At 49.4% G+C, this 23,361-nt stretch overlaps 3 protein-coding genes across 3 annotated transcripts; all 3 read right to left on the reverse strand.

Annotated features, from left to right (window-relative positions):
• Positions 1 to 17,930: 17,930 nt before the first annotated feature.
• Positions 17,931 to 19,786, reverse strand: ETH_00017315 (uncharacterized protein; the record flags this gene model as incomplete). The annotated part of the gene is made up of 3 exons (XM_013378175.1): positions 17,931 to 18,587; positions 18,693 to 19,490; positions 19,598 to 19,786. The coding sequence occupies 3 exons, from the start codon at positions 19,784 to 19,786 to the stop codon at positions 17,931 to 17,933; spliced, it is 1,644 nt and encodes a 547-aa protein (XP_013233629.1).
• Positions 19,787 to 19,809: 23 nt separating this feature from the next.
• ETH_00017320 (uncharacterized protein) lies at positions 19,810 to 20,157 on the reverse strand (the record flags this gene model as incomplete). Its single annotated transcript, XM_013378176.1, has 1 exon — positions 19,810 to 20,157. The coding sequence occupies one exon, from the start codon at positions 20,155 to 20,157 to the stop codon at positions 19,810 to 19,812; it is 348 nt and encodes a 115-aa protein (XP_013233630.1).
• A 126-nt stretch (positions 20,158 to 20,283) lies between these two features.
• ETH_00017325 (uncharacterized protein) lies at positions 20,284 to 23,273 on the reverse strand (the record flags this gene model as incomplete). Its single annotated transcript, XM_013378177.1, has 2 exons — positions 20,284 to 22,646; positions 22,814 to 23,273. The coding sequence occupies 2 exons, from the start codon at positions 23,271 to 23,273 to the stop codon at positions 20,284 to 20,286; spliced, it is 2,823 nt and encodes a 940-aa protein (XP_013233631.1).
• Between the last annotated feature and the right edge of the window lie 88 nt (positions 23,274 to 23,361).

The raw sequence follows: 23,361 nt of genomic DNA on the forward strand, positions 1-23,361 counted from the left end.
TGTTCGCATTTGAAGCGTGGCAAGAGCATCGCGAGCCGCCAGTGTCCTGCTCAAATTCTGTCCAAAGCACACTAACAGTCCTTTTGCCGCCACGCCTTTGGATGCACCAAACGTCGTGCCGCCGTAGATTCGTAAATTTCCTTTTCTAGCACATCTCACGGCCTGTTATCAAAAATCATTTTCCTAAACTTACCAATAGCCTGAGGTAGCATGCCCCCAGTGTGGTGGCAGCTAAGAGATTTGCACAGGCATCAGGCCAGGTTGAAAGCATTTGCAAAATACATGCTGAGCAGTAGGCGGTGCATGCAAATGTCGCACGAAAAAATTACTCGACAAGAAAAATCGTCAGAACGCTCCTATTCTCATGAAAGGTTTTATACAATTCCCTCTGGGCGCTTCTTACTGATGGACGCTGTGCAGGTGATAAGCACTCGTAAAGAGATGAACAGAGAATGCAACGCACAAGCTGCATGTATGTTCGTATGTTCACTTGGGTAACGAGCTTCAATAATTTGTCACCCATCGCAACATGATATCTAACACGCAAATGCTTGGGGTGCATGCAGTCACCTTCAAAGAACATTAACACACAAAAGTTGTACTATCTGTAAATGGGCCAAGAACCTGAACCCGCGATGCTGGCCAGCCACAGCATGCAGGGAGGACTCCATGTTGAAGATGTCAGTTCGCTTATTTTTTCAAACACACCTCCTGAGTAGCGATTAGCCACGTAAGGCAAAAACGGAAGTTTAACGGCTCCATATTTCTGTTCCGTTGCACACAGCTGATGACTTCACTACGCCTGCGTAAAACGTACAGCCTAGAAATTCCAAGAGTATCTCTAATAGTTTTCATTCAGAAGTGTTAATCAAAAGTCAGCATTGCCGACATGCATACTCAGAGATCCAGTAGGCATAGACTCAGAAACACCTTGGCCAAAGCGCTCGATCGCTCACAAGCTAGTCGTACGCAGTGTCGCAGCACCAAGTCATGGAAGATTACAAGTACTGTCTGAGAAAGGTTGAGCTTCCTACCTGCGCTGGAAACTCGCACCATGTATGCTGCGACTTTCGCCCATGTAGCACTGTATAGTGTAATACTCATCCATGACTGCACACGAGTGCTAGAGCAGCGGCAATACTCTTTCTGGCCACTGCCGACGGTTTCGCAACTCACAACCTAATGAGCAGTGACCATCGCTCAAAGTTCCCACTACTTCATCACATTCATGTCTCTTAACATGAAATATGTAGCTTTCTGGCTACGGTGCAGATGTGTGAGAAATCACCCAAAGACAAAGCAGGGAGTACCCTGAGAACCCTACTCTAGCAATATCTTCTAGCTATTCGACTTTTTACCCACAACACACATTGGATGCATGATTTGCGTGCAAGCGAATTGCCTCTAGGAACGTCCTAAACTCGCAGTGGCGCTGCTCGAGTACTAGACTCCAAATGTGCAGGTCAGGCAACAAAACGGACTCAGCGATAAGGGCATCAGTTTCTGCCAAGCAGTGCATCTGCCAAGATGTTTTCCTGCCAAATTGCTCAACCTACTGCCTGTGTATGCCTCAAAGGGCTTGCGTTGAGCTGCCATTCTGCAGTTGCACAGGTCCACCCGGGCACATTTCGTGAGGAAAAATTCCTACCAAATCTGCGGGCGGGGGGTTTTCTTGACGGCATTTATAGTGTGCTGTGCGCACTCTCTGTCGAGCAGAGTGTTGCAGCAAACATCCTAACACTGAAGCGAGGCTTTCTGGCCAGAAGGTTTCGCAATTGTGCCAACTGTGGTCGAAGCACAGCGACAGAACAATAGGTCGTTGAAATAAATGCTGCACTGCCTTCCTGAGGATCAAGTGACGCACAAACTGCAAAGCCAGCCGCATACAGTGTCAGCGGGAGCCACTCCAAGAACCCACCGAAGCACTGAAAATCTGTTGCCGTTTTCCTGATGGACCTTGAAATTTTAACGCACTGGCTGTGAAGATGCCACCCCAGTCCACAGCGAGCCAGCACACACAGGCTTAAGAACAATCATGTTACACAATGCCATCATGATGTTTATCATAGCTATGCTTTCCTAGTTAGATCTGCCAGAGCATTGCCTGTAAGGACTATGCACGGAACGACGCACTCTCTGAGTAAAATGAAGAACTCCCGTTTCTGGAGATTCAAAATAGTATACTCTGAGTCCCGCCAAGAGCACGATACGCATCCAGTGTCCCGTGTATAAATGTAGGGATATTATATGCCCTTTGGCTTATCCTACGGCCTGCGTTGCCAGCATGGCTCCGATGATGGACGCTACAATTTACGCGTGCACCGCCAATGATGCCTCGAGTACGGCAAAGGTTGCAGTATTTGGTACAAACGAAGATTAAAACAAAATGCTCCCTCATTTTATACTTGGATGCGTAACCAGAAACGTACCGCCTGCAGTTTTACACATTCTCCAATGCTCATCTTCTCAGTTGAACGCACCGCAGGCTTCCGTGGCAAACGCAGCGAACACGCAACACGATGAAGACTTCCCATTTACTCGACGTTTTTTCCCGACTACGGTCAGTCCGATTAGTTAGTACGGCTGGTTTATCTTACCAACTGCAAATTATTCGGCGTGTACCTAGATCATGCAGCTTCCATTCTGATGTATATTTCAGTCTACGAATAATACAAATGACGTCTTGCAGCTAACGCTGCCTTGAAAAGATAAAGCTTTTTCTTCACCTGAAAAACTAGTCGGGCGCACTCTCTGAATGCAGCGACATTCGCAGCCTTCGATTTTGTGGGTTGCTGCATGTCATGGAAGATATGTTGACCCCGCTTCAATCGGGTTTCTCCCAGCGTCTGTTCCAAGCGCGAGGACAACGCGCAAAATTATGGCCTTAACGTAACATTGTTTTGCATTCTTATATTAGATCACGCACATCCTGTGAGTGAGTTGCGTGAAAAGTGAAAAGAAAGCAAGGTAGGCAATCGCACTGGGCGCAAACAGCACTAGCAAGAAGCATCATTTACCTGCTTCTGCCTACAGGTACCACTGTAGCATGCGATAACCTGTCTCAGAGCTACGAAGCCGCCCACTGCTTGGCGTCCAACTAGCTAGCTCTGTGCAGGGATCACAGTAACGTACAATCTGGAGGAAAAGAACCCCATCCTCAACAGCAACAAAAACTTTGCACGCCAAACATTTTCTACGGACTGTGGCCGAGACAGAACACCTTTCAGAGACTATTCGTGATGCATCGTTTCCCGTCCAGCAAAAAGCGCACGAGCTGCAAGTTCAAACAGCCGTATTTGCCATATGCAGCACGCAAGGTGCACTCCATAACTGTAGTGGTTTGCTGAACAGGGACCCGCAGTAACAGCTTTGGCGCTACATTGCTCGAATTAATAACTTACGATCTGCAGACATGGTAGACGAACTCGTTACTTGTGCTTACGAAGTGCGCTCGATCTGTGAGTAGGTAGTGAATTCGACCTCTTGCCCAAATGGACAGCGACCTTCAGCAAGTTACCTTTCCCTCAAACGCACCCACTGCGCATCTCGATCAAATTTGTCTACTAACTATCCAGGCCTGTTACCTCGAATATTACTTTAGTAGTATGTTCTGTTGCCGTAAAACGACACTTGCGATGATCACAACGACCACTCGAACCAGCCTCCACCTGTGGCAGAGTAAATGCGACAACGCAGCCTACTCTCTGTTTATTGAAAAAGCGACAACGGCGTCAGCTCCGTTTCTTAATGCACTGTCTAGAGATTGTCGGCTGAAATGTATGGCAGACAAAATGTGATGCTGCAACGTACTTGCTGTTAATTGAATGAAACGTCGCTAAACTTTCCACTTCTTCTACTTAGCACCGCACAGAATGTGGCACTTGCTCGGCTTGGAAATAAATTTGTATGGGGCTGTATTTGAGGGAAACATGATCTCGCGAGACCTCACTGACTAAACAATCAGATTTAAAGAACAATTCTGCCTCTGAGCTATCGTTTTCTTTGTATCGTATCGTTTTCAGTTTTGATGCGGCTTCCAGCCACTGCAGCGAAGATAAGTGCCGTTTTTCTTGTGGTCATGCCCTTTTACATACATGCTGAATGGCAAGACACACAAAGGCCATTCCCTGCAGCATTCTACATCTACAACCCAAGTAGAATTAGTATGAGAGTTAACGTGTCACTGTCATGCACACGAGATTTATTCTTTTCAATTAAGTCCACCGCACATGGAAGCAACAAAGTGCTGCACAACGCTTTGAGCAAATGTAGGCGCGACAGCGAGCGGTACTAAACAAATGTGTACATCTGGCTACGAAGTGCAATATTCTCTGAAATTTGCACGCTGCTTAACGGCCTGAGTAGCGCACGCCCTAAGATAGGTGTAGGTTTGTTCTGCCCACTGGCAACGCTCTGCTTTGAATTGTATAGTTTTATCCGCCCTCGTTGTTCCTCTAGGAAGCGAGTTAAGTCCTATTTAAACGCTATTCAGACAACAGCGAAACCATGTACCAGGTGACGCACATGCTGGACATATCAGTTCGGACGCCTGGAGGCCCAATCGCACATTGGCACGTTAGGTCTCTTTGTCTTACGAGCTGCTGACAGAGAACAGTAGAGGCTGCGTACTGCAGCTGCTCGCACGGATGAATCTTCGGAGGGTGACTTGAAGCGTACTCCCTGCAAACATGCACCAAATACATTCAATATCTGCCCAGCATTGTTCACCTTGCAGCACAACTAAGGTCATATTTCAGTTTCCATTTCTAAACCGAGCCACAAGACACACAATCTTGTAAATTCAATAGTGCGCAGAACGAATGGAATTGCAGTGAAAATATAATTGCCACATTAGTAATAGTATGTACTGCGCAACTGTTTGTCAAAAATTGCAACCTATGCGCTTACTTGCTGGCAGACGAACACCTCCTTGGTCCGTGGTCCGTTATTTTTGCTTTCTGGTATTTGGCATTTTCCGATTTTGCGCCTGTATCAAGGATTCTTGCAATTGTTGTACTCAGGCTTGCTGTTTAAACGGATACGCAGTGCGAATCTCACGAACTGAAGATGCAACCACGATTTCCCGGTACCATCTCTGTGTTTCGACACCACACACTCAGATTCAAGTTTGATAGCGGCACTGGATGCTTAGCCAACTCCTGTTGAGTGGCGTTCTCGTGGTAATAACACAATCGCCAAGGGCATTCTATCCATGTGTTAAACAAAGCTTTCCCAGCGCACTGGCTGCGTAACCCGCAAGGCCATCTGCAGAGCAGCTGGGTTGCAACCCATGCTTAATGCTACGTAAGGCTAAGGGAAAACTGGTTAATTTCAACTGAGACAAAAAACCATTTTTACGGGCTAAGCGACAGTCAGGGCATCGAATAAGTCAACATGTTCAGGCTGGTACCATTCAGCTTCGACAGTGCAAGGCCTTTACCATCAAGCGCAAAAACGGCCCGACTGCGACCTGCAGCGTACCACCTTGAAAAGCGTGGCAATATTTAAGTATCAGGCCTTTAGAGCTGGAGCCCTCGGAGCATATCTTTCTATAGAAGCGACAGGCAGGCCTTTTTCTCGAAGAGCCCTACTAGGCATCGACTGTTGGACACGGAAGCTACCAGCCGTGCCCATGTTCCAGCTTTTGAGCATGCTACCAGCCAAGAGTGAACCCAGAGAATGCCAACACTTCATTCCAAATGCTAGCAGACGAGCTTAAAAAGCCAGCAGATGAGCTGTCACCATAATGCAGGGACGGGCAATGCTAAACAAGAAACACACTGTCTGTTTTTATTGACAGTTGAGACTAAAGTACGTACTATGTGTGGTAATACGTGTGATGCAACAGTTCAGGCATTGGACCGCCTCTCGAGGAACTGGGGACATACTTCCTGCAGCCCCAAAAGGTGTCTCAAATTAAGAGCGATATTAACAGAAGCTCAAACACTCATTGTCCAGCTCAGAACACCAGGTAAAGTTTAAATCATCGTTTTATGTGCCTTGAGCATCCACAAGTTCACGCATCCAAGCGTCACTTATGCCGTGTAGAGGATGGGGCGAGCTATCAGCTTCTAGCCATAAGTTTCTGCATTCCTGGGACGCACGCGCTGTACTTGTTCTCGCGAAAACAGTCACGCTCCAGATTCAGAAGGTCTGCCATTAATCAGTGACTAGTGGCAAACGGCAAACCACGGCGTTAGCGTACCCGGACCCCAAAAAACAGACAACGGCCTTTTTCTTATCAACAGCTGTGCTTCACACAATAATGCCTAACAATTCTAGAGCCGCAGTGTCCGTTTCTTAATTAGTTGACCCAGCTACGGAGTTATCTCCCCAGCTTGTCCGGACAGCACAAGACCTACGTGCTGGTGTCATGTCAAACGTAGATAGGGCATTTCCTAGACGTCGTCACCACCAGTGGCGTATCCACGAACATCCTGTCATATTAGAGATGACGTACGTGCTATCGCCATATCCAAACCTTAATAACATACTGTTCTCAACATAATTTGCTCTTTTGGGGCTCAGCTGCATCTGCAAAATGATCCTGACACTTTCTACATACCCACTGCAAGCCAGCAAAACCTTTGTATTCTGTACGTGCACATAACGCACAAGCGAAAGAAACGGGCGTTCGAATCGAGCAGAAGCGTAGCAACCACACTTCTATGTGATCCCGAATTCTCTTTCAAGCACCACCCCAAGTTGCACACTAGGAGTACTTTTTGAGCAAGCGCGACATGCCACATACATGCTGAATGTTGAGAGGCTACAGATTCCATGGATTCTCTTATGCCGCGTCAGAGATACAGAGCATCATACTAAGACCAAGACTACTTGCCGCTTCGTAAACACAACTCGCAAATGATGAGTAATTTGCAGCCTCACGCAGGCAGCTTGCTGAACAACGCACTAGCTAATGGCAAAGGCAACTTGTAGCGTATCTAATATGGTGGAGACTTCGAAGCAAAAAACAGGGTCACAAAAGTACTCAAGCAGAGATTGGCAACTATTACACAGCTCACCCACTGCAGGTCCAGCAATCCTGCCAAAAGAGGCCGCGTGTATTATATGGAGCGATACTTACTACCCAGCACGCTACAAATGAAACCTTTACTCACAGGCTATGCGGACGCAAACAATTTTCACCTTTGACTAAATTGCGACAAAGAATAAATTCTGATTTAAAAAACCGTACATAACATCAAGAAAAACCACCCGCGCAAGTAATATCTGGTTGGCAGTGGGTCTTTGTCGCCTTTTGCTTATGGAGCGCGCTATCTTGCTCCAAGCGCACTAGCTGACAGAGCAACTTATGACCCCCATTGACGGAAGAATCCTTCCCTGTCAGGCGTAATCCACCTGCCGAGCGGCAACACAGTCGTCCTGCGAAACGCACTGTCTGCAACTCGAAAAGCAGTTGCACGGCTTCGACAGCATGATTGGTGCTTCGGGTGTACCCTTTGGTCAAGCGCCTAGTCTGTGGCTCTCCCGAAGAAACGTACATACTGCACGCCCATATTCAGAGACGTCTCTATGGATTTATCCACGTGCGCAGTTATTCGGCGAGTGCATTCTTACGAGAATGGGAACACGAAAAGATTGAGTGCCAGAACTACTGGAGTGCTGCTGAAACTCACGTGCTGTAGTTTAGAATCGTCTGATGAAAATGTGGCAGTGCATGCCACGCTACATTGTAAAGTTTGTCAGTGGCGTATTTTCAGCAGCACCAAGCTTGTTGTAGCAGCCAAAGCAACGCACAGACTAGAGGTGTAGGAATGTCGTCCACAGCGACTGGGTACTCGACCACATTGCTCCATCCAGATACGAGTCGTGTAAACGTTGTGGTAGAAGAAACTGTGTTTTCAACTTTGCACAGCATGCGAAAAGCGCACTCTCTAAATATTGACCGAATATTTGCAAAATCTGAGTGGAAGTTGCTTCCATCACAGCTGGGGCCGGTTTTATGATGAGTACGGTATCAAATGCCCAATGCCACGCGCAGGCGCTTGCTCAGTTTGTGGTAGGCACAGTCAGTAGCTCTTCACTTGGCGTTACATGGTAACTAAGGTCACATGACATCTGACTGTTGTTGAACAGCTCCAAATTGTATCGTGTTGAGGGTGTTCTAGACACCAAGGAACAGCGCACGTTCTAGAGGTCCAGCGAGCACCCTGGATGGATGGAAGTTGATAGTATTCGTAGTGTGTAAAGCTGTCGTCGCGCATGGGGCATTTCAAATCAGCGTCTCAAATTATGGCAGCAGCTGTGTAGAAGGTGCATAGGCCGGTGGCCTATGCAATGGGAAGAGGTCAACATGACAGAAAGCTGTAAATCCTTGTCTACCGACACCTCTAGGCTCCTAGTAGCTTCTCGTCTGCACCTGTACGATATTCTTTCACACTGAGTCTCTGACTTCCGGATATCCATGTTGATCCACTCGCGGCAGCCAAACTCACCATCTTTATACAGGCAGAACAATAAAAGGCAAAAATGAATGTCTGGCAAGCTTAGCGAAAACTTCGTGGGTTTGGCCTACAAATACGCAAAGTAGTGAAGACTTAACTAGACGGAGGCTTGCAAAAAGCGCAGTAGGCATGACTGTTGCCTGCCGGCACAAAGTCTTGCACACCGCTTGCACATGCAAAGGGAAAAGTGACCCAGCAGAGCAATTTGTGATTCTTCAAGTATATGTATCAGAATATCGGCGACGCTGCTGGGCACTGCGCCTGCACTCCCTGGATTCTCTCCCGTAAGAAAGACGATGCCGAGCCAAACAAGGCAACAACGAAGTTGCTATACGCACGAACTACATGGAGACAAGACAAAACCAGGCAGCAAGATAAATATTTTCTTAGTCCACTTACACAAGTAACAGTCTAGCGAAGACTTTCGCTGAACTGAAAATACGCAAGAAAATGCCTCTGCATCTGAAATTTCTCTAGCAGAACGCAACACGATAGATGTCTCTAGAAGCATTTCAGCACACCAGCAACAACCATAGCCTCCAGCTGTTTTGCTCTTGTTCTTTTCCAAAGAGTCTTGTCGCTGGACGTACCACCTTCAACGCCAAGCTCGCGAGACTTAATGTCTGCAGTTGTAGTTACGCTTTTCCCTGCAAGGAAAGAGCGCACAGGAGATTGCGGTCGAAAGCATGCGTCTCCTACCGCAAATGACGCACTCCCTGTAGTCCAAGTGCCAATCTGCAGGGCAGTGTTCACGAAGCTGCATAGACGGATTTTCAGCAAACACGGATTGCCCAGTCACATAGCTCTACTGAAATTCCGTCTATGCTGCTTCTTGGGCACTTCACTCCTGTTTGCCCTCAATATTCTCCAAAACATCAAGCGCAATTGTTTCTATTCAAGCTATGCTTCTTTCTCACCACCTGCAATTGCAGTTCTCCTTTCAGAAACTGCGACTTCCTTTATCTCGCGAACAGCAACATGCATAAGTATCTGTTACATGCCTTTTCATTCCAACGGCTAGCTGTGGGACTGGCGGCCTTAATCATGATACTTTGATGAGGACTGCCTTGCAAAAGATTCTGACGTGGCAACAACTTTTCACGCTACGCGCCAGTGAAACGCGGAACACCAAAACAGACAACGACCCAAGTCAGCCCGTGAATATCTTTCGGAACATACAAGCTGGGTTTCTTCAGACTTTCCACCTTGGCTCGATCCACAACCCGACAGATAAAATTTCTGGAGGGGGCTCACGCAGCAGCTCAGATTGTATCAGTTATGCCAGTGACTTGTGACGGCGCCTGCCCAACATGTGGAAGAAGTGTGCTATGTGTAACGCACAGGCTGTCCCGTTCCAGCAAGCGCGCTACACAAAATGCACAAACTTGAGATGCAGCACTAGCGGAAAAAGCGTTCTCTACAGATCCCCAAAAAATCGTGTGAACAGCTCTTTAATTTGAGACCTACAACTCTGCGCCCAACCACAGCACGCATTCAGCTCTCTCTGGTCTTGCCATCAACGCACTTCCTATGTGCAAGAATATCATAAAACGCAGACCTTGCCTTTAGACACAAGAAGGGCTCTGACGAAAAAGACATCTAAGAATGAACGACGAAAGCACTCATACGCTCCCGAAACTGCGCACTATCTGAAGTGGCAGGAAGTCCAGAAATCATTGAAATTCAAGGTTTCTTTACGCATAACGTTCCTCTGAAGCTTAATTAATGCGAAGGTTCGCAATACGTACGATCTGAAAATGCATTGTAGCGTATGCTAACCTAACCATCAGAATATCGCTAATATGGCAGAGGCAGTTCAAGAGCAAGCCCATACCACGGGACGCCCTTTGCGACTTACTTCCTGGGTCCCATTATATAAAACAACTTCTGCTTCGAATTGATGCACTTTGATGTCTTAAAGCTGCAGAGCATGTTCTATAAAAAGTGCACGGCCATTCCTGCTTGCACACAGGCAGCAAGATATTCCTTTAAAATTCAGAATTGATTGCCCGCTGCATTTAACTAAGCATACTCCCTGCATCATCGGCTTCTCGTAATTAAATCGCTCAGAACGTGATGCGTCTTGTGTTCCTGTAGATCCTTCGATGTAGTCAATCGTTGCACTCGTTCGCTGCAGTCAATGCACAACAGCCTCCTGCATGCTCATCAACTCACACTCTGTAGAGAAAGCCACCGAAAATACTACCCCACAAGATTTGCCCCTAAGCTGTATCTGAGACTATGTCATTACGTCACTGTTAGCACATAAGAGCAGTATCCTGCTAGGTTTAGGTAAATCGAGAATCACGTGATGATGGGGATTATGAAGCTGAGTGACGCTAGACTTGGCCACCACACAAGCCGCATATAATGTGAAACAAGCTTATGCACTCTAAACAGACCATTTTCTGAGTGCGCAAATAGTTCACTATCATACTGTCCAGAGCAATTTGAATCGTAGCCTGAATATTATGCCTAGATAGTGTGCGTTTTGCCTATTGCCGCAGCATCCACGATTTGACATGCTGCCTCCTACAGACCTACATCCTGGGTGCCCACCTCACTTCACTGCAGCACTTTAGCGATTCGTAACACCCAGGGGGAGAAACATCTACAAAGTTAAAATCACATGTTCAGTTTCTATAGAATCAACCGACGCACAGACTGCATGACAGCTCTTCTCTCCGTAGAATTTTCAGTGAGTGAACTGTTCCGCCTGTCCATCAGAACAGGTGCTTCTAAGCAAATCAGCCGATTGGTCTCCTTGTCTTTTATTATCTTACAACCTGCAGTGTGCACAACATTTTTACACAGTTGTATGTTTTATAGTTAGCGACATGTAGTGGACACAAGAAAAAGCGTATCCCTAAACTGCTGCTTAGCGCTCTAGCCAAACGTGTGTGACATCAGTTGCTGAGCTCTCCAGCCAAGCGTGTGTGCCATCAGTTGCTGATATGGCAGTGCTGTATGGCAGTTGCTTTTATGGCTACGAAGAAAATTTTGAACTAATTTTCGGACTCACCATACAAAAAGAGCCTCGAAAAGTATGCGACCACGACACCTAAATACTGGGATTCAATAAGATAAAAGTGAACTGGCTGCTTTATGTAGACGCATTGAAGCCGAAGATTATGAAGTCGCTGTTATCAGACATCCACTTTACACATCAAAAACCAACACTGCACATGCGCACTCTCTGGACCGAAATTTCCGCCTAACAAGGGTTACACCAGTCACATGCGAATTCAGAAATCCCAACATAACGCCCATGTTGTGCCCATTTTTGCTGTCTACGTCGGAGCTACCACTTTCACTGAAGCCACCACCAGCAACTGCTCTTAGAGCTTAGCACGATTGATGAATATTGTCTTGCTGCAGAAGACACTGCGATAAACTCACGAACTTTGCGGAATATCTAAAACTTTGAAGCATGGGTTCGCTCTCTCGTAGCGCTTTGTGTGTGGGAAGGCAGTTTTTATACTCATATTCAAAAGCAACGTCAAGTCTAAATCGCTTTACCTTGATACTTGCATCACGAGACTCACTGGCTAGCACCACGTTTGAACGCAGCTAGTGAATAGCAACAAGCATGCCTCTCACCAGTCTACGAGTCTGCCTGACGCTGAATGCATGCAAGCTGCCCGTGAAGGGCAAGGTACTCACCACCTGCGTACTCAACAATCCTTAATGTGAATGAACTAATTTGGCTCTAGCTAACTCACGCCTCGTGCTTCTCCGAGAAACTGCCACTCATGCGCAGGCTTGCACAGTGACAATAGTTTTAAACAATGCTTGCTCCACGTACTCCCTAAACAGCAATTCACCACGATCGCACCATAGGAACCTTCGCTTAGTATACCGAATACACAAAAACCTAACTCGGGGCAAGGGTGCACTTGTTGCAAAAAGGAAGTGCACCGCCAATCGGTACGCACGCCCTGAGCAATCCTCCCAAGAGATAAGAAACAGAAATAATTGTGTGCCAGTGGATACTAGTTGTTGTGAAACCAGGCCTCCGTTTGGGAAGTACAGAAGTACATGAGCAGTGAGCAGTATCAGTTACAAACAGTTTAAGCCGCTGCAATCCGCAGTTTGGGGCGTGCTACATACGATCTGGTTTTATTTGAACAGGATCACTTCAGCTGTTTCCCCTCTATCCCAGGCAAAGGCGCACTACGCAACAAGAGATTAAAAATATAGGTGTGCTCTTTTCTAATTTTTCCTTTCGCGCGCTTATGGTAATGTCCAGGTGAGACGGTCCTGGCGCTCACGAACTGTTTAGTGTGTGTTTGCTCATCTTGAATGGACCTCATTGGCTACTAGGATCCGCCGTCACAATGTCGCGAAAAATAATGCACACCAAATCTTTGTTAGTAGACGTCCTACTGCTTGACACGGCGCTGTTGCTGTGGTACCTGCCAAATCTAGTAATACTGCATTTATGTTTTGCATAGCTACCCGTGTACACAGTTTTGCATAGCCACCCGTGTCGCAATGCCGCTCGGTGACGCACTCGCTGCAATCTAGCACACATAAACCTGTATTTCTAATCAGAAAAGCAACTAGGCCTTCTTTTCTTAGGCTTCAGCTATGGGGAGAATTTCAGTTACACACTGAGCAAGCTGGTGGCGAGCTATATAGCTCAACAACGTATTTGGCTTTCACACCTATGATTCCAGCAGTGTGTTGTCATACGCATACTCGTGTCGTCTATAAGACTATTGATTCAATGATTGCCAGTGCGCCCCAACGTACGAGCTAGTGAGCAGCTCAACCAAACACGATAACGAAATGGGGTTTTCATGCCAAGCATCAGAAAAGCACGGCAACCTTTTGCACTGCTTGAATCCTTCTTTGTACCCAATTGAAAGGGCCATTCGAGACGAGCGCAGATTTCCTGTTGCCTCTTTCCAGCTCAGTGGTGCTTACATTCTGCACAGACACAGAGCATGGACTGGAAACTTAAACACACTAGAAAACTCTGTTTTAGGCCAAAAGAGACAACAATCACCGAAGTGCTCTCATCCACATGAGCATTCCCAGCATTAAATTACTGATTGTAACGCCTTCATCGAAGAACGTGTCAAGCACCGACATTGCGGGGCTTCTGGCAATATCAATAGTGCGGCGGTCATCTGAGCAACACACTGGCTGCAATCGCAAGCAAATTACATCTGACACAGAACCAATCGCTCTTTCGCGCCAAACGCGCGTATTTTCGCTCTTTCGCGCCAAATGCCCCTCTTTCGCCATCTGTGGATACCAAAGAAAGCGCGTGCTACAAGAAAGCTTGTGCAGCTCATGCCAGTGACTGTGTGAAGCTGCTTCAGAATTGTTTCTTCTGCAGTTGTCATAGTGGACCCAGAGTGCAAAAGAGCGTTTGCTCGTTTCATAAGAGGATGGAGTGCCTTAAAAATAGGACGCACATTCTGAGAAATTGCCTGCAGCACACGTGTTGATTACGGCTAACAAATCCCCACTAGCATTAGACTTGCAGTCAGAAAGATTTAGAGCTGTTGGCCTACCCAGATACCTCGATTAAGTACAGCACTGGGGCATGTGTTAAGCACGCAATGCTTAGGCTAATCGTGCCACCCAGACTGAATATTCGATGCAGCCACTGCCATGCCACAGATAAGAAGATGGAAGCCTGAGAGTGATAATTATTTTGCAGAGAAGCTCGTTGAACAATGTTGGAGCAGAAAGTGAAATAGTTTTCATCGAGCGCATCTTTCACTGCCTCTTGCGCGCTGCTGCGACAGCCACACCGTATGGCAAATTCCACAAGCTACCCACAGGCTGAGTATTGAACCCTTCAGTCTGCATATGTTCTTTAGGTACTTTCTAGATTCAATTTTGTCCGCCAACAGGCTATAAGGCGCGGAATCCGCTGCCCAAAACTAGCGGCGCTCGCCGTATTTACATGCAGCATCGCGTCGAGCACGCACATTTCTTCATAGGTACTCAGAACTCAAAGCTTTCTGTGCGAATGTACAAAGATAGCTTTGAAATAATATCTTGAACAGCACTGCCAGCTCCCCTGTGAAGTTTGCAGCATCACCTACGAAGGCCTTCACGGGTATAATAGGTAATGTAGAGAGCCAAGTGGCCGAGTCAAACATACTTCCTGAAAACAGCGTGGGCAACTCCAACATGTTTCCAGTATGCCCGAACCTCTGAAGCAGCGAGTGCCCTCAGCCGCGAAGGCTTTAGCGCTGTGCGTGTGCACATCGAAGATAACGGCCCGCGCAAGCAGCAATACGCAAGCTCTGCTCCCGTTCTACAACTTTAAGCCACCAATGCAGCACATATTGTGAGCGATTTCGTGCACTAGCCAAATGTTAGTGTGACACCATCTGCACGAGGCCCATTCCGCTGCCGATATGCGCATGAGACACGCAAATAGAGCAGCAAGTCATGCTTAAGCTTGTCATGCAGCTGCGAAATTGTGCAGGAACCGTACAACCGTTTCGTCTCACATTAACAGGGCGCTCCGAACCATGGAGCTTCCTTCAAGAAAGGCAACACACACCCCTAAAGTTCCCCGGGATTTCGCAAAATGTTACGTTGTGATTGTATCCCAGAACTGCCCAATCGAAGCTGCCGTTGGGCTGACCACTGCCATGTGATCGTAGCATACACCTGCCCAATCGAAGCGGCCCTCGGGCTGGTGAAGAGCCATTTAACTGAGTCAAAACATCTAATTCGACATGCGACACGCACAAGAAAGGCTGGTGAACTGCAACACCACTTGTCTTGGAACACCACTTGCCTTGGCCTAAGCACATAGAGCGTCTACCGCTTTCGCCTACAATTGCTTGCCTCTTTCCGGTTCGCGCTTTGATCTGGGCACGCGGCACAGCGCTCTCACAGAGAAGCGAGTCCAAGGAATCGACAAGTCTACACAGCAAGGCAGTTGTCCAAAAGTATCAAACGGTGTCGTCTGTGCCCGTTTAATTAGCTGATTATAAGGGACTGGTTTTGCACCGCCCAGATAGTAATGTACGCACGCCCTGCAAGACACCGATGTGTTTCGTTGTGCGATAACGTTGACGCGAATTTACGCGAACCGCCTTCCGCTACTCAGTGCCTCACTATGGCTCTTTTCTATTGTGTAAAAACATGCGCCGGTTCCGTCGTTGCCTACAGGGTAAGGTCGCGGCTGTTCTTCTGGAAGCGTCTTCATCTCTGCGGGAGGAACAGGAGCTGACTTGAGAAATTTCAGGCATTGCACAGCAAAAAAAGCGGCAAGCAGGATACCAGATAAAAACAGAAAAAGCTTATTACGCAAAATCCCAGGGCTCTTTGATGGATGAGCTTGCTGAACCTGAGGTGACGACATGTTTCGCAATGAAGTGGTCACCCCAACCTCTAGAGGAGATATTTCAGCAGCTTGAGCCAAGGTCCCTGCCGCCACAGCTGCAAAGGTGGCCAAGACAATTTTATAGAGACTGGGACGAGCCATTTTAAAAACGTGCAGGCAGATGATGGTAATCGTCTTCGCGGACAAGCGTCTCTCGACTCCCTACAGTCAAATGCCGTCTACCACCAAACGCGTTTGCTTCAAATAAAAATGGACTTGAAAGCTTGAAGCAGCTCAAGTTCTTCAAAAGTAAAGTGTGCGTAGGTACTCTGGAAGGACGGACTTACTACGGACTTACTACCCCTTCGAGTGATGGCGCATCCATTATGCATGGGGCTTATGTCCCCGCAGCCCAAAATTTATGGCTGCAAGCTTTTCCATAGCGAAAAAAATTAAATTAAGACGCGAGGATCCAAGTTTTTTACAATGAATTGGGGTGTAGAGGAAGATTTCCGTAAACTTCTCCCAACACCGCTCACGACTCCCCGAGGCGAACACAGGCTTCGACACAGGGTAAACTGGCCTTACCAGAACCTACATTTGTCGTATTGCAACGTCGCTTTTGTGGAGGCTTTTTATTGAAGGACCTCAAAGCTACGCAAAAGCAGACACTATCTGCTTCAAAAATTCGAAACCCCGTAATGTTCGTAACCGGTGATCGGCAAAGCAAGGGGCAATGCGCATTCTTTGCGATAATACAGGCTGCACAAAAACACCACACTGTGTACATAGCTATTTAAATGCATGTTAAACGCATGCTGCCATTTTGTGGCACCAAATCGACCGGTTTATTCTTCATATCCTGCTCTACTGCCACGCGCCGGCCTTCCACCGTATGCTTCTGCAATTAAAATTCGGGCGTTTGTCCCATATCGCTGCTGACAAATTCCTCAGATCCGTTAGTTTTAATTTAGCTTTTTTTAGTTTCACACTATTTATTCTGCCTGGAGCCCGGAAAGCCTGCAAGTCCATGAAACGAGCGCCACTGCTGGCCTTGAGAGACAACTACCGGCCTGTCTTCTTTCCAAGTGAAACCATCGGCTCCAAAGTAAAGCACTTATGCTTTACACGTTAAAAAAATATTAGAAGTGTACCGGCATGATCGGACCCAGTGTTGCCTTCGGAAAGTCCGCTGCAGTAGGCTTTAGTGGTGCGGCGGTGCGATCCTCGTGTATCCACACCAAATATCGTGTTCTCGCAGGAGGTACACAAAAGTAACCAGGAGGAGTAGCGCTTCCATCTTGAGAGTTCAAGAAGCAGCACAGAGGAATGTGTCCCTGCGCTTCCTCATATGATCCTTGGCCTGACTAACCTGCCCTGGCACTTCAAATCAGCGGCACGCATGAATTTCTGAGCTCCTGGAGCACCTGTTCAAAGCGATTCAGCGTTCGCTTGCGTTTCGATATGTTTAAACGTGGAAGTTGTTTTGATTGAAGCCGAGGTACAAGAAAGAAGCCTCGAAATCGGCTTCGAATATGGTGGGACTGAATAAGCAGCTACGAGGTATTATGGACTATTTGGAGGTGCGCGCATGCCGAATTCTTTCTAAAGCAGAACGAACAGCTAGAAAATTAATTTGAACCGGATTATTTACCGGCCATCAGCGTTTGCGCTGCTCCTCTACTATAGAATCGGTGAAAGCCGGGGGCACAGCAGCAAACGGAGCCGCAGTAGCGTAATGTGGGCTCAGGCTGCCCTCCCTTGGCACCGTAGTGCCGAGGACTAAGCCTTCTCGGGTTGAGCTTGAGAAAAAGCCTCGCGGCAAGTAGAGACAACTGTCATCCAACAAGCGGCAGCACTCAGCCGCGGATGCACTAAAGGAGGGCCCCAAGGACAGGAATAGCTGCATCAGGAGTCAGACAGAGCACACTAGGAAAGGAAAAAGATGAAAGAGAGGAAATCACAGTACCTTTCAATCTCCCTAAGTAACAACTCGGAATAGCGCAGCACTTCGAGGAGAAGTTATTCCACAACAGCAGTTATGTAGGCGGTATAGTTTGTATTGTTTGAGAAAGTTCGGAGGGAACAACTAGACGGCTAGCTGTGGGAGACGCAGTGCCTGCTTTTGATTCTGGCTGGCTAAGCATTAATGCACTTTTTCATGAAGAAAACCGTACCTCCAGTCGGACACGAATATCGGGCACGGCTTCTAAAAGCAGCCTGAGGAGGTTGCTTTCTGCAAAATCCTTCAGCGTCTCCCAGGCCTGCTGCGACTTGCTGAGTGCTTTTGCCGCTGCACCTGTGGGCTGCAGCAAATATGCGTCGGCATCTACAGAAAAATCCGCAGTGTAAGTTTCCGCGTCATGCTCCTCTATGCCGGGAATACGGAACGGTCTTCGAGTCTCAGTGCTGCTTTCCTTCACATTGTTGTCCCAATTGCCTTTGTTGCCGTTGCTGCAGGGTTGCTTCAGATTCTCGGTGTGGCAGCCCGACAAGTCAAACTCTCTGAGGTGAAGAGACACGAGCACTTTCAGTGCATCTTTGCTGAGGCTTTCACCCCACATCCCCTGTGGGAGGTTCGGCGGCTGCTGCTGGCGTGGGCTTTGCTGTGGCCCGCCTCTTAGCCTCCCCGCACCAATGTCTGCGCCCTCGTAGGACTTATGGAATGCCTTGTCATTTGCTGCAGCAAAACGCTGTTCGAGAGGCCGGCCCAAAAGCTGAGAGAGGTAGGACAAGCGGCCATTGAGAATGACCTGTCTATACACTGCGCGCGGCCAAGCTAGTTGCACAACACCACCGTATATGTGATGATAAGCCTGGGACGCAGAAATAGCAAAACAGCGGCAGCCCAGCACACGGACTGCAGGTCACAAAAAATGCACAGTGTTCTCCGGCGCAAAGGCAGAAGCAAGAGCCCCTACCCTGCACTGGAGAACAGCGAGGACAACATGCAAAAGCCCCAAGAACTTATAGTGTGAATCTCTGCACGCATGGCCGTGGTATGTGCTTCTTTGGCCCTGTGTTTCTGCTACTTCTCCGCTTGCCTGAGCAGTTAGGCCAGACACTAGGGCGTCGGGATGCAATTCGATAAAAAGCAGCACCTGAGAGACGGACAGGTGCAAAAATTGCAAATAAGGACCGGACAAGCCTACAGACAGTGCGGCGTCCTCCTCAGATTCCCTTACAGCTTCTGCAGCCGCAGCAGCTCCTGTTGTTGTTGCTGCTGCTGCTGCAGCATTCCCAAAGGGATCAGTCCGTTCTTCTCCATCCCTTCCACTGAACCACTTAAACGCAGACCTATCTAACGAAAAAAGGTGACTGCGAAACCAAGACGATCGTTGCTGCCTCATTGTGTCAACTGCTGCCGGATCACTAGTTGCTGCTGATTGCTGCTGTTGTGGAGAGCTCGCTGCTATGCTGGACGTTGCGAGACTTGGCAGCAGCAAGGGCAGCTCTGTGCCCTCTCTTAGAAATGCTTCAGCATCTTTAAAAGGATGAAGAACTCCTTGAAGAGCCGTGCCACAGTGCTGCAGCAGCTGAGACACCAGGAGACGACCTTGCTCCTGTTGCTGTAGCTGCTTCTGCTGCAGAGACTGCCGCGAGAGCTGAAGCTCCACAGCGCGTAGCTGCAGCGCCACAAGAGCTGCCTGGCGGCAGCAAGTCAAGTGCAGCGGCGTGCAGTCTGCTTCAAGAAAGAGCCGCGAGGCCTGGAGCAGCAGCTGCAGCAGCAACACGAGCAGCAGGACGCAGCAGCACACGAGAAAATGCCACTGGCCAAAATTAAGGAGCCAAACAGAAACTCAGGGAAGTGAAAGAGGCAACAAACCTGGAGACCAAGAGACAGACGGTCAGCGCCCCGTTCGCAATAAAAATCCTGCGGTGCCAATCCCATGGCGAGGCAACGAAAAGCCTCCTGCTGCAGGAGGAGACTGCAGCAAAGCAGGACTTGTACAAAAATGCACGCGTTGCAGGCGCAGCAAAGTGCGTCCAGCAGCAAGGTTGCAGGAGGATTCATGGTGCAGCATTAACAGTACGAGCTCATGAAAACATCCACAAGGCATACCCGGCTTCCTTTTTGAACCCCAGTTCCCAGTTCGCAAAAATCAGATTATCCAAGGAGACCTTCAGTGTCCTCTTTTCCCGCTCCTGCTGCGCGGAAGGCTCTGGCTGCAGCAGCTGCTGGAACTGTTGTTCATACTGGGAATACAGCAGGTCACAAACAGCGAGGGCGAGCGACTCACACACTTGAACTTCGGGTACAACGTTTGCCTCTAGCAGCAGCTGCTGCTGATGCAGCTGCTGCTGTTGCGTCTGCACCTGCTGCTGCCTTATACCCTTACGGCAGGCTGCAAGCAGTTGCAGCAGGTATCCTCCATCTAGCAACATCCTAAAAGCAAGTCAAGCAGTACATATCTAGTATTCATGTCCCCCAAATTGTATGTACAAAAAAGGCGACAGCAGCACCACCAGCAATGAAGACAGCAGCAGAAGAACCAGTGTCTACTGTGCTCCTTACTGAATTGCTGGCTTGAAATGTGGGGAGGGAGAGATGGTGGTGAGAACGCGCAGCAGCAAGTACGGTTTGCCGAGCTGCATATACATCTCAAGTCGCCGCTGTAGCAGTTGCAGCAGCTGCAGAAGCCCCGCAGCGTTGCATGCGCGCTCTAGGTCATAGAAAGCAAGCAAAGACACCTCGACTTCTTGCTCATGCAGAAGCGGCAAAGAAGCAGCACACGCTGCTGCAGCAGCACAAGAAGGGGCCACGTGCTGCAGCTGCAGCACCTGCGCCCGCTCCATCTCTTGCCGCTCTTGTTGAAGCAGCAGCTCCAACGCCTGTGCGCCAGCGAGACCTGGAGCTTCACAAACCCTCAGAAAGTCCTTTAGCAGCAGAAGTGGCCATTCAAACCACACTACCCGCTGCTGCTGCTGGGGCCCCTGCTGCGAGCTTGAACACTGCATGTGCTTGACTTGCGAGTGCTGCTTCTGATGGCCGATAAAGGCAGCAAGAAGGACAGCAGCAACCTGTTGCTGCTGCAGCTGGCCGTCTCTCGTTAACTTTGCGGCAAATCGCATGCACAGCGTGATTTTGGGCAAGTCCGAGGTGGGGAAGGCACACGCCAGCAGCAAGCGCAGCAATAGCTCTTCCGGCCGTTGCTGCTGCTGCTTCAGAACCGCATTAAAAGGTGACACAAGAACAAGGCTCACAGCGAAAACAACGAGGAGCTCTAGGCAAAATTCATGCAACCCCGGCTTGCAGCGCTGCACCAGCTGAGACAACAGCTGCAACTGCTGCCGGTGCATTTGCAGCGATAAGAGGCGTTGCTGCTGATTGGCGCTGTCTTCATGCTGCTGTACAGCCTCCTGCTCTTGTTGTTGCTTTCGCTGCTGCTGTTGTTCCTGAGCTGTAGGAGACCCTACATGTTCCTGCAGCATCTGCAGCAGATCTCTGTGGGGTTGCGGCAGAGAGCCAGAGTCGGGCCTGGTGCTGGCGCACGCAGCAGCAGCCGCAGCAGATAAGGTCTGCAGCAGGACTAGCTGTTGCTGCTGTGCCTTTAAAGGAATAGGTAGTGTGACCACGCGCAGCAGCAGCTCCGCGAGTTGCACCTCTTGAGACAGACTCTGAAGCAGCAGGAGGTGCTGTCGCTGCTGCTCCTCTTCTATTGACTTGGTATTTGGCGCACCACCTGCAGCACTAGCGGGATGAGGCCCTCGCAACAGAGTTAAGAAGCTCCCAACAAGAGACCGGGCAATGTGCGTGCAGCCAATTGATATGGAGTGGTGCACCGCCTGCTGCAGCTCGCCCAGCAGCACCGTGCTGGCTGGCTGCTGCTGCGTGGCCCTCCCTTGGGACTTTTTTGCAGGTAGCAGCGATAAACTTTCTTCTGCACGTTTCTCCTGGTGTTGCTGCTGGTGGCAAATGTCCTTCGCCTCCAAGTGGGCGCCAAGTGAAGGAGGCCATTGTGGGGCTGCCAAGTGGTGCAGAGGCAGCGCAGGAGCTTCAGGGTCCACAAGCTGCTGCAGACGCTCCAGCAGCCGCTGCACATTGCTGCTGCTGTGGCAGGCTGGAAGGGGCGTTGCTGTTCCGTGGAGCAGCAGCTGAGGCTCTGCTGCATGATGCTCCCACAGGCTTCCCGTGAGCTCCGGTGTCAGTGCAGCAGTGGCAGCTGCTACAGTGGATTGAGAGGTCAGCAGCAGCAGCAGCCGGCCTTGCAGCTGAGCAAGCAACTGCGGGGAAACTAAGCACCTGCAGCAACTTTGGTCGCTGGTGCGTATGCTGATTTCGTCGCTTTGAACAACTTTCTGGGTGTCCGTGTCGCTGCTGCACAAGCAGCAAAAGCTCTCATCATCTGCGTGCGCATCAGATGCAGTCTCTGCTTGCCTTACCCAAAACACAGAACGCATTTCCTCGGGCTGCAGAGGCAGGCAGCCGATCAATGTCAATCCCCCCGCCCCAGTCGCACCGCCGCAGCTGCTGCTGTTGCTGCTGTCGTTGCTGCTGCTGCTGCTTCTGCAAGTAGTGCAGCTGCCCTGCGCGCAGCTAATAAGCTGCTGCACGATTGCATCACGGGTAGTAAGCGCTGGAGGATTGGGGTGCGGGGCTCCCAGAAGGCTCAAGGCAGCAGCCAGCAGCAAGGCCTGCTCCGCCAAACTGATATCCCCCTCCATTTGAGAAGACACAGAAAGCAGAAAGACTGCAGCAAGCACCGTAGGGTACTGGTGAATAGCAAACAGCCTATAGCAGCGAGCCCAAACGTCCAGACGCTCTTCCACTGGACCCCTGGACTTCCGACCACTGGTGCTGCTGTTCCGAAGCCCTGTGAGGCACTCGGCAACTTCGTGTACTGTCACAAGCTGCAGGCAACTGGTGCCAAGGCCTGCAATGAAAAACGCAGGTAAGAAAGTGCCCCGTTGGCACGAATTTTGGACTTTTTGCTCCCTCTGCTGCTTCGCTTGGTGCCACAAGGGCTCGCCAGGGCTCAAGTGTCACTAGAAAATATGAATTCTACTCTATTAACATTAAGCGCTCAGCTCTGGACCTGACCTGCTAGTCTTGCCCACTGTCTTGCCTCTGCATACTTGCGCTGCTGCAACAACGCCAGCAAAAGCTCGCTGCGCCCCTCTTGCAGAGGCATGTCGACGGTCTGCTGCAGTTGCTGCTGCAGTAGCCTCTGCAACTGCTGCTGCAGCACGGGACTGTCCCCACTGCAGATAGCGGCAGCATGATGCAAAAGACAAAAGCACTGCGAGTAGCCTACTTCATGCAGCAGCTGCAGAAGCTGTTGCATGCAGGGCCCCTGGGCCAGCAACAGCATGCGCAGCAGCTCGCTGCTAACATGCCGAATGTCTGCTGCATGAAGCGTGTACCCTTCTGGCGGTACAGTGTCCCTCGCAGAAGCGTCTACATCTCCCGGTGCATCTGCGCCTGTTTCTGCTGACTTTGGCGCCCCCGCTGCTGCAAATGCCGCTGTGTCTGCTGCTGCTGCAGCTACTGCCTGGTGCATGCTGCGGCGGTAGAGCACATAGCGCTTCAGGGCTGTCACCGCCGTTTTAAAGTGCCGTTGCGAAAAAGCCCTGACGCCGGCACAGTGT

Source organism: Eimeria tenella, genomic scaffold, assembly GCF_000499545.2.
Source record: "Eimeria tenella Houghton genomic scaffold, Eth_scaff77, whole genome shotgun sequence".
Lineage (NCBI taxonomy): Eukaryota > Apicomplexa > Conoidasida > Eucoccidiorida > Eimeriidae > Eimeria > Eimeria tenella.